The 12,449-nt window shown below is 41.7% G+C and overlaps 1 protein-coding gene across 1 annotated transcript; it reads left to right on the top strand.

Annotated features, from left to right (window-relative positions):
• Positions 1-1,032: 1,032 nt before the first annotated feature.
• Positions 1,033-4,401, top strand: LOC146045062 (protein NYNRIN-like). Its single transcript, XM_083163754.1, has one exon. It carries the CDS (start codon positions 1,033-1,035, stop codon positions 4,399-4,401), a length of 3,369 nt encoding a protein of 1,122 aa, XP_083019880.1.
• Positions 4,402-12,449: the final 8,048 nt, after the last annotated feature.

The raw sequence follows: 12,449 nt of genomic DNA, 5'->3' as shown, positions 1-12,449 counted from the left end.
CAGCAAATTGAAGAGAACCCATTAATATATGCAAATAGGTTATGGGCAGCATATAGTGCTGGAAACAGCAACAACAACAACAAGAACAGCAAAGATTTTAAAAATTTGTTAGTACATAACTTACATCCAACAATTAAAGCTAAGTGTGAGCACTTGATAGACACCACAAAGCATAGCTATGATAAAATAATGGGGTTAATGCAGCGGTCCTTTCAAGCAGTTCAGGCCAGTAAACAACGCAAAATGGCAGAGAAAAATGACAAATGTTTTGTAAAAAGGGTTGCAGCATTACAGCCAGAGAATAGACCTGTGGTAGTTGAAGGGCCCCAAGTTCCAGGGGAAGTAAATACTCCCTTTAATCCACAATGGAACGCAGGGTCACAACGGAGAGGGGGAATGTTTAAAAGCAGACCCATGTTTAGAGGAGGAGGAAGAGGTTACCAAGGCCACTCAAATGATGGTGCTTGGAACCGACACATGGCTTACCCACAACACTTTGGGGACAGAGCTAAGGACTCAGAGTTTAAATACCAGGGTCCCACTTACACTGAGCTAAGACACCAGCTACAGGCCATAAAGGAAAAATATGACAATTTAGAAAAGGCAAACAAAATGCAGCAAGCCGACCCACAAAAAGATAAAAATTGACTATCAGTGGCCCCAAGGATAGTTGCACCAATCACTTTAGATAGGTGTGGGCGCCCACAAGTCTCAGTTATGGTCAGGGGCCACCAACACACAATGTTACTAGACACAGGTGCCGCAATATCTATCCTACACGATGACCAACCACAACGTTCACCTCTGTCAGCAGGCAAAACAATTCACCTTCAAAGCTTTGCAGGAAATAATGTAGATACCGTATTGTCAAAACCTCTTCCAATACAAATAGGAGATGTGTCTGCTATACACACGTTTGCATTAGCTTCACTGCCTAATGAGACTAATTTGTTAGGGTCTGATTTTATGATCCCTAATGGATGTGTATTGGATCTGACTAATCTTTTACTCCTGCAAAGTCCTCCTAACGCAATGCCTGAGATTGTAATAATACCAGATTCCCATGTTATTGCAGAGGTAAAACCCAACAATGCTAAATACAATGTACTTGAGGCTAATGCTAATCACCCTGACAAAGACTTAATTCTGCCATTGCTTGAAGAATTTCAGGATGCCTTTGCTAAACATAAACATGACTGTGGAAAGGTAAACAGATTGATTGATGTCAATGGTCCTGACCCTCCCCCACAAAAGCAGTACAATTTCCCACAAGAGGCTATATGCTTCATTCAAGAGACAATTGACTCTCTGTTAGAGCAGCATGTAATTAGGCCATGTGTATCCACAAACAATGCCCCAATATGGCCAGTAAGGAAACCGGACGGTTCCTGGCGTCTTACAATTGACTACCGCAAGCTCAATGGCCTCACTCATAGCTGCGCACCTACAGTGGCATCAATGCCAGACGTCCTGAAAATGCTAAGCCCAGAACATAAATGGTTCACAGTCTTAGACATTTCAAATGGTTATTGGTCACTGCCTCTATCTGAGAAGTGTCAGTACAAATTTGCATTTACATTTCTGGGAAAACAATATACGTTTACGTGTCTTCCCCAAGGGTACCATAATAGTGCCAGTTTCTTTCACACTGCCATGCGAGATGTTTTAACGGACTTTTCTTCCCATAAGAATTTGTTACAGTATGTAGATGACCTCTTGCTAGTGACAGAGACAAAGGAAGAGCATCTCCGGTTACTGAGAGAACTCCTCGGCATCCTCAAAGACGCAGGTTTGAAGTGTAACCCATCTAAAACGCAACTCTTGTGCGACTCGGTCTCCTTTCTGGGGATCAATGTCACATCTGATGGGAGAGCAATATCGGCAGATAAGGTAAAAACCATCCTTCGTCTCCCTCTTCCTGTCAGCATTCCAACACTGAGATCCTTCCTGGGGTTGGTAAATTACTCTAGGACTTTTATTCCAAACTTTGCGCAAGCATCTGCACCTCTCTACACGCTCCTTAAAAAGGATGTAAAATGGGAATGGACCCCTAGTCACACAAAGGCAGTGGAAACCTTAAAGGAAGCACTAGCTAGTGCACCTGCCCTTGCAAATCCAAACCCTCAGCTACCTTTTCACATAGAGACAGCAGCAACAGAGACAGCCATGTCGGCAGTCTTGTCCCAGGACATACATGCACAACAGAGGCCCATAGCCTATGCATCAAAGTTGCTAACACCCGTGGAATTAAAATACTCTGCATGTGAAAAACACCTTCTGGCCACATTTTGGGCAGTGAAATCGTTCACATACATGATAGGCCTTAACCCAATCATCTTACATTCCACTCACACACCAACAAGGTTCCTCCTCACAGACAGGATCAAAGATGGAAATGTTTCTAATGCCAGATTAGCTCACTGGGCTCTTTTGTTGCAGGATAGGGACATTACAGTAAAGGCAACTGCCAGCCCATCTGCTTGTGCATATGGACTAATTTACCAGGGAGTACCACACACATGTGAATTACCCCCAGCTGACCATTCAAAACATTTCTTTAGAGCAATGTCACAGGAGGCTACAGCCCCTGAACACACCACTCAGATATTTACGGATGGCTCATGTTTTTACATAGAAGGGTCACCCCATGCAGGTTTTGGTCTGTACATACTGCAGCCTCAAACCACACCACAGTCTGTGTCTCGCTCTTGCGATGTAAAGTCTGCACAGTATGCTGAGCTGGCAGCAATAGCACATGCCCTTGAATTGTTTAAAGACCACAAAAATGAGATTGCATTGTACTCTGACTCAGCATGGGTATGTAATGCCCTTACAGAATTTTTGCCCTTTTGGCACACGCATCAGTATACCTCATCTGATGGAAGCCCTTTGAAATATGCAGACCTCCTCAGGTACATAGTGTCCTTGGCACAGAACCTAGCACATGTCCCCTGGGTTTGTAAAGTTAAAGGACATTCCCTAACATCACCACACCATGAGAACAATGAAATGTCTGACCTGTTAGCCAAACAAGGGGCACAAGAGGGGGAGCCATGGCAGATACCAAAAGCAAGCACAGAATCAACTGTGTGCCCTCTTGTATGTGCAGTAACAAAAAGGCCAGAAATGGTAAATGCACCAGACATTGCAGAGATTCAAAGGCAGGACCCTGAAATTAAGGAAATCATTCAAAAATTTAGAAAGGAGGAATTAAATTTAACAGAGGGAAACACATTGGCAAAATACATACACAACCTTACATTAACCAAGGACAAGGAGCTCCTTATCCACAACGGGGAAGATGTAACATGGGTGGTCCCAAGAGAGTACAGACATGAAATGATTTATCTTGTACATGACCTCCCTACAGGTGGACACCAGGGTGTAGAAAAAACACACCAGAGACTAAAAACAGTAGGTTGGTGGCCAGACATGGGGAAAGATGTACAGCAATACTGTGACAACTGTGTGGTATGTGCCCAAGTTAACCCAGCGCCTAGAAAGATAAATGCTCCCTTAAGAATACAGAGGCGGGAAGGTCCCTGGAACGCATTGCAAATTGATTACATGGGCCCTCTGCCGGTCACAACTAAAAGTAACAAATATGTGTTGGTTGTGACTGACTTATTTTCAAAATGGGTAGAAATTTTTCCTACTAAAAATAACACTGCTTTAAGCACAGCTAAAATCCTGGTTGAGCAGATTTTCACACGGTGGGGTCTCCCAGCATCAGTTGAATCAGACCAGGGCTCACACTTCACAGGTAATGTGATGCAAAGTTGCCTAAAGATGCTGGGAATAAAACAAAGCTTCCACATCCCATATCACCCAGAATCTTCAGGACAGGTAGAACGAGCTAATAGACATATCAAAACAATGTTAAGAAAGCTTGTGGACATAAATGGCAAGAATTGGGATAATTTGTTACCCCTAGTGGCAATGGCGATAAGGTCCACGCCATCATCAGCCACCAGATTAACACCCTTTGAGTTAATGACAGGTAGACAAATGAGGCTGCCCGAGCATCTCTGGATAGACCTGCACACCCCCACTATTGATAGGCTGTCCATGGACCAGTACCTTACAAAACTGGAAAAAGCACTCACAGAGGTTCATCTGTTTGCAGCACAACACCTAGGGAAAGCGCAGAGAAAAGCTAAGGCTTGTTTTGACAAAGGGGTAAAGGAGAATTGCTGGGAAGTGGGAGAAAAAGTTATGCTTTTAGAACTCCGCCCCACAGAACATTGTCTGGGCAAGAAGTGGAGAGGACCATTTGTAATAATGGATAGACTGAGTCCCTCAGTGTATAAAATCAGAATCAAAGACACAAAGAAAGTGCAGGACAAATGGGTACATGCCAATCAAATGAAACTGTACAAAGGAGATGGATCAACTGAATAATTCACATTTTCTCTCCTCATGAAATTTCATCTCCCCCCCTCATAATTGTTTTTTATTATTTTACAGGAAAATGAGAATCCCAAGTCTGATCCTGTCGTTACTGTTGAGCCTCCAACTCCAGGATACCAGTGAAATTAATATTTCAATCAGAGTGGAAGCCAATCCGATCCATTGCGGAGAGGGAGAATCCATCCTCCTTCCAGTGTCTGTACACGGCACAACGGGAGAACAAGTATCCTGGTGGGGCCCAGAGCATAAAGGATACAAAGCCTGGGATAATGGAAGCGCAGGAAACTCGCCACAGTATCGCGGTAGAGTACACGTTTTCCCAAATGGATCCTTATTGCTTAGCCACGCAAAGCTCACAGACACAGGAACCTGGACCTATGGTTTCATCATTCCCATTCCTACATATGGAAGTCCACCCACTGTGCAAAGAACTTATGTCCCGGGAAGCATCATGCTTAATGTCTCCCGAAAGGTAGCCCCTAACCCAACCATTGCCACAACCAAGGGAACAATATTTCCATCTCCTACGCCAATTGCATGCCCACAAACCAGTGAAGGGCCCATGAGTGGACTTACGGCTACTTCCATTCCTGGTTCCCTCATAAACAATGTAAAATATATACATGTGCCAGTAGTCCTCAACTTGTCTAAATGGAACATGGCAGAATTCGGTCATTGTGTAAATAGTAGTGTTTCTTTGTTTTACGCTTCCTTATTAGTAGATATTGTTACTTCTCACCAGAGCAGAACTCAAGACCCGTACACAGGACAGGCTAACCCTCACCAAAAAGGTATTTTTAGATCTAGAAAATTACAAAGCCTAGATGGCATCATTGGATCCATCCCTGGACTGTTTGGTTCCGGGATGTCAATTTGGAATAGGGCTGATTTGGAGGTAATCCGCAGACACGTGGGAAATTTTGAGCAGAAAGAGGGTCAATATGTTCTGAAGCCTGTCCTGCAGGGTATTGAGGGTCTGGCCAGTGAAGAAAAATTTACTGTTTATAACATGCATGATATAGCAAGATTGTTTTCAGAGACCCAAGCCAAGATCAATGAAATCATTGAGCTCAACAATAGAGAAGCCACACAAAATCATATAGGTAAAGAGATCATATGCACTGCATATGGTACTTATGTCCTCAATACAATCACACATGTAATTAGAGACATACAATCTGGTAGAATACCTGATATTTTTAGAGATAGTGATCTGACCAAGTGGTATTGCTCACAATCTAACACTGGACTTGGGAAAAATACCCCGAATGACGGTTGCAGACCCCTGCCTATCTCTACGATCCGGAACTTAGGTGCTGTGACCCCACACCCAAACAGAGGTTCACCTCATTGCCACAACAAGCAACATCCTTGTGCAGTGAATGATATACTGTATGTTTCCTTTACAATCTCTCTCCCAGTGTTCGAGCCAGACAAAGCTGTCTTTGATAAACTGTGTACCGTCCACTCTATTGGATATTTGGAAAAGGACATTTACAAAGAGCGGCTGGACCTTCCAGAACTACTGGTCCAAGTCAATGACACATGGAAAGTACCGCATACTGCTTGCTGTGCAGTCAAGGACAATCGATATTTGTGCCGCTGCAATGTTTTCGAAATTGAGACACCAATCTGCGGTCTGGAATCAAGTACGCCAAGCACCTTGCTTACGGATATAAATGGACTAAACTTCACTCACAGCAAAGCTTTGAGAGATACCAGACACAGTACAAACACATCGGCCAGCTACACGACCAGGGACTTTGCATGTCCAGTGCAGCTAACGAAGTGGAGAACTCCAACAACTAAGGTTACATACAACATGAATGGACAGTATTGCGTGGTCACAAACCACAAGAAGTTCTGGTATGGGGGAAAGTCGTGTCCAGTGCCAAACCCAAATTTCTGTTTCAGTCCACATGAGTATACCTCTATTGGTCAGACCGTAATCACCCCAATTCCTGTTTATGAAGAGGACATAAATATTGATAGTGAACCAGAAATCTCCAATCTTGGAGAATATACACCTGCGTTCAACATACACATAGACTCATTAACCCTAAATTTAGAGAAACTCCTGGATAGGAAAGACACACACATAGTCCAAATTAATAACATGGTCAAGAAGGCAGATACCACCCTGAATGAATTACTTCATGATGGAGATTTTGAAATCGCCATGACCAACACCTGGCTTGAGTTGAGTTTAAAGGGCTTGTTAATCGGACAAACAATCTTGCTAATCACTCTAATTTTACTGATATTATGGCTTAAACGTCTTATGAGACAGGAACGTAGGAAACTTGAAAACCTGATAGACGCTAGATATGTGCAATCATTATCTTAATGTATGTGTGGCCATCAGCATCAATTCTCCTGGCCACAAGCGGGGTACTGTTGCCATATTAATCGGCTTGCGGATAAATTAAATATCATCTTGATACTACCATGTAATGTAGTTATAAATGGAATGGGTATATAAGTTAAATGTTTACAGAATGGAACAATATTTGTATTTATGTAGTTTGTGCTGGAAGGCAAAATTGTGGGCCAATGTATATTAGACAGGCTGTATTGTAGACAGGAGACACTTGCAAGTAATTAGAATAATCCCCATGTAACAATTCAATCTGATTGATCTCTCTCTCAACACAATCTAGGTTTCCTGTAGCCCCAAGGGAAACAAAATGTCAAGGACATGCCCGTTAGTAAATAGAGGTGTTGCTTCCCCAGTCATATACACCATTGTTAACTAAATTAAGCTAAACCATTTGATGTACGCCACTTCCCAGGATATAAATTGAATAGAACAAAACCCACCTGATATGCGAACAGATATGTAGGCATGAGAGTCAATTAACCCCAGTCGAACCTGTAATATACATCTAACAAATGCAAGCAAACTATTGTCCAGTTATATTACAGGACAAGATACAACTGTTTATAGTCACACCCTAGAGGTGGAATAAACCAGGCGCAATTCAAAGAGAACAAACAATGTCAAAATGCCATCAAACACAAGGTTCCACCATGCCCACATCCTAGAACATCTGAACAAACAGGAAAACCATAAAACTTGACATCTGGGAATATCAATAGTGCCCTGAGAACAGGCAAACTCAATGGGGGAAGTTTTGTAATATAAGGGGGTATGGATAGTTAGTAGTCAGTTCAGACCAGAGGGACGGCTGAGAAGGAAGTTTCCTGAGACGTCAGGTAGTTATTCACATTTACCCTCAAATATTCTTGCAAGTGTATAGTATGTGTATTGTGTAGGTTAGTATAAGTGTTTTGTGTGTTATGTAGGTACCATAAATAAGGAAGCGTATAATATTATAGGACTTATTATCATTGTGTTTCTTATCTTGTATTATTTGTGTATCTAGAATAAAGTATCATTTTAATAGAGCTGACATTCCGTGTCTCGAACTCTCTTGTTGGGATCTCTAAATATCTCATAAGAGATCAGTATATGTATATCTTGCACTGTATTGTATAGGGACTGCAAGGTTGGTTGACAATTGTATTCTGTAACATAATTTTCACATAGTCAATGAGCTGGGATAAAATATATGTGTAAAGTATATTTTAATGGTTTAGCTCCCAGACAGTAGATATAGCAGTATTTACCCTGTGGGTCAATCACACTTATATGTATCCAAACGTTTATGTGAAGTACATCTCTGTGTGATTGACTAGTGATTATATTGCCCCTCTAGTTACAAGTCAACCTATCTTGTAGGCCTATTATAATATAAAGGCAGATATTAAATACATAAAGTGTTATATCAATATGTAATATAATCTATATCATATGATATGATATAATATATATATATATATACACACACATCAGAGAGACCCCAAACTCTACAGTTTTCACGTTTTATATAGTAGTAAGGAACGGGACAAGTAGTCCTTTTCTAGGTTTCATTGTCATTTTAAAACATAGGGTGGACTCAGGATAAGTGTTTCCCAAATATCCACTTGAACAGATGTTATTAGATGACCTAGGCCATGCCCCTCCCATTGGGTGTTATACCCAGGCCCGTCACAGTAATCAAGTGACATTCCTCTAGGCTTCCCTGACCGACATGTTAGACCAGATTTGTTTTCCTCTGGTCTCCAATTACCCCTTCCTTCCCATACTTCCCAATATCTCCCCTTCCAATATTTTGTATTGTTCTTTTCCACTGGTCGATTATTCAATGTTGAGATAATCTATTGTATCTCTATATGTTATCTGTATGCTGTTATACTATTCAATTATGGACTCCGGGGGATCATAGAAAGCACTGCTAAATTGAGATTGATATGGCTCTTACACTTTTCTCATTAAATGTTAAGGGTCTAAATACCCCTACCAAATGAACAAAACTCTTTCTTACACTTAAACAATCTAAAAGCGACATAGTGTTATTGCAAGAGACCCATTTTAAGAAATCACCTCACCTAGAGTTGAAATCGAAACATTATCCCCTTACTTTTCACGCCTGCGACTCTAAACAAAAAAGAGGGGAGTCTCCATTCTACTAGCTTCCCACCTTACATTTGATCTTATAGATTCACAGGTAGATAGAGACAGTAGATGGCTTATTCTTGTGGGGAAACTTAACCAAACCCTATGTACCTTAGTAAATATATATGCCCCCAGCCATAATGAAACACACTTCTTTAGGACATTGGACTCCCTTCTTTCCAATTTCCGTAAGGGAGAATTAATAGTCGCAGGAGACTTCAATGAGGTTCTAGACTCCTCAATTGATAGGTCTACCCCTACTTCTCCCTCTAAACCTAAACCCCCATCTCCTGCATCTATAGCCCTATCCTCCTTACTGAAAAACCACTTATTGTTTGATTCTTACAGATTGCTGGAACCACTAACCAGAGACTATACATTTTACTCTAATGTTCACAAATCATATTCCAGGATTGATATGATCCTGCTCAGCCGGGACTTGTCCTATCAACTTACCTCTGCTGGTATCTGCCCTATGATGTGGACTGATCATTGCCCAATCACATTAGAACTGAGATCTATTGCTTCTCGTCCACCCCCTGCTGCTCGGAGACGGAATGATTCCATCTTGCACTCCCCAGAATTTACAGTCCTATTAAAAAGTGCCTTATGGATTATTTTCTTCTTAATGATTTACCTGAGACATCCCCACCAATCTATGGGAAGCTCATAAAGCTGTCCTACGTGGTCATCTGATAAACTATGCCTCTAGACTTAAAAAGATACGGGAATCTCATTTCCTTTTATTATCAGTAAAACTCCAACAACTTGAACGTCAGCATAAATTAACACCTATACAATCAAACTTAGAGCTTCTCCTAAAAGCTAAATCAGAAACTGCAATTTTTCTCTCTGAACGCACAGCAAACACGTTAAGAAAGCTTAAGCAGACATTCTATGAAAAAGGCGATAAGGCTGACAAAATTCTTGCATCTAGACTCCATTCCAAACAATCCCAAAATAACATTTTGGCCATAAATACCAAATCAGGTGTGGTGACCTATGACCCCAATACTATTAACAAGGAATTTCAAGAATTATATTCATCGCTCTATAATCTGGGGAGTGGGGTGGGGGGAGCAGGCTCCTCCTGTGGCCTTAATCTCAGGCTTCCTACAATGCGTTAACTTGCCTAGACTGTCTGCTCTGGCTTCCGCTGATCTAAATAGGGATATCTCTGACGATAAAATCACAGCAGTCCTTAAAGGGTTAAAGACCTCTAAGGCTCCTGGACCTGACGGGTTTACAGCCACCTACTATAAAAAATTTGCTTCTATACTAACACCTCACCTCAGAGTCCTGTAAATGCGGTACTCCATGGGTTCCCTTTTCCCAGTACTATGCTAGAGGCCAAGGTAATTGTGATCCACAAGGAGAGAAAGTACCCCTGAGAGTGTGCCAGTTATAGGCCAATCTCACTACTTAATCTAGACATAAAACTCTATGCAAAAATTTTAGCTACCAGACTCAACGATGTTCTCCCGGGCCTGATTCATTATGATCAGGTTGGTTTTATTCCTGGACGTCAGGCCAGGGACAATACCAGAAGGGCAATCAATCTTATACAAATTCTTAACAACAGACATACTCCATCTATTATTCTATCTCTTGATGCCGAAAAGGCTTTTGATCGTATTTCATGGCCTTTTTTTTATCTCATACGCTTCAGGCATTCGGACTCACAGCAGAATTTTTAACCGGAGTTTCTGCTCTGTATTCCACTCCTATTGCCAGAGTTATAACTAATGGAATCCCAATCCCTTCCCGTTGTCCAATGGATGCCCCCTATCACCATTAGTATTCGCTATGGTCATAGAACCCCTGGCCGCCATGATTAGATCGTCTGATAGAATTCGTGGTGTCCCTGTGGGTCCCCATAATTATAAATGATCTCTGTTTGCTGATGATGTTTTGCTATCCCTTACTGATCCGCAATCATCCCTTCCTGCCTTGTATGAAATTATAGAAGAATATGGAAGTATCTCAGGCTACAAAATAAACTACTCTAAATCTGAAGCTATGCTCCTTCACATCCCCGAAGACCTGAAACGCACCCTACAGTACACTCATCCTATAATCTTACATGGCAGGAGAACAAGATTAAATACTTAGGAATATATATCACATCTAGATATAATTCTCTGTACTCAGAAAATTTCCCACGCCTTCTCCATAACTTTAAATCAGATCTTGCTAATTGGAAGTCCCATATAATTTCATGGCTGGGCAGGATCATAGCAAATAAAATGACTCTTATGCCCCAACTCCTTTACCTCTTTCATACTTTTATATTGAAGAGACGGGGATGGTAATCGCACAGGAAGAAAATAGATATGAGTAAAGGAAGTTCGGCCCCTCGATTTATGTCAAGAATATTTAATTCCTTATGACAGGTGAGGGTGTGCTACCACAGGACATCAAACGATTGCATATAAGGTTTTGGACAGAAAAGAAATGTCACTTCGTGGTGCACCAAATAGAGAGTCAAATTAAAATCTAACTTTTATTGTTTATCGAATAAAATAGTAGCGAAAATATAAAAGACACAAAACATGAATGACATACACAATTGTTAAAAAAGGAAAACGAATTATCCTTACGACGTGGGATCCCACACTCCCAAGTTTCCAAATTCCCACTTGTATTAAGGTACGTGTTCTGTCTGGTTTATATGTGGCGGGCAGTGAGCACACAGGATAAATTATCCCATTAATGGGGATAATACTTTACCTATCAATGTCCCGGAGACAGTTCTTAGAGATATCCAGACCTCTATCAAAAAGTTTGTATGGAAAGACAAACCTCCTAGACTAGCTCTTCATACACTTAGACGCCCACGTTCAGGAGGAGGCAGGGGCCTACCTGATGTTAAACTTTATTTTATAGCTTCACAACTAAGCCAATTAGCTGCCTCCTTTGCCCCGAGGGGCCATATGGCATGGTTGGACCTGAAAAACCTCCTACATGGGCTTCAACTCTTTGGCTTCTCTATGGGGGCTGTGCAAATCCGTACAGAATTCCCAAGTGAACTCCCTTCCGTGACTCCACTTCCACCGCTCCCTTTGGAATAAGTCATTATGAAAATACTAATTATCTTCCCCATGTTCACCCCTTACCCCTCTATGGGACAATCCTAATTTCCCTTCTGGAATTTCACCTCACCGCTTTCAGAAGTGGCGTCTGGCTGGTATTTATAGAGTCTGTGACCTCAGATCCGGAGATACCTGGGCATCCCTAGATGAGATAAAAGATACATTTAACTCCCATTCCCCTCCCTTCTTTGAATTTTTCCAGATACGCCATTTTCTACTCTCGCTACCACAAACAGAGGTTAACCGGGATCTCACCCCCTTTGAAACACTCTGTAGTGATAGTCCACTCAAACGGGGTATGATCCCTTCAATCTACTCTATTCTAGTAGAGGCCTCTTCTGCCCATTGGTCTTGCCATGAGCAGGAGTGGTAGGAAGACCTGGATCCCCCATATATTGAAAATATAGCAAAAAGCTCTATCTCTACCA

The sequence above is a fragment of the Crinia signifera genome, chromosome 11 (genome assembly GCF_055691185.1).
Source record: "Crinia signifera chromosome 11, ASM5569118v1, whole genome shotgun sequence".
NCBI lineage: Eukaryota > Metazoa > Chordata > Amphibia > Anura > Myobatrachidae > Crinia > Crinia signifera.
This window is presented reverse-complemented; position numbering and strand designations above follow the sequence as displayed.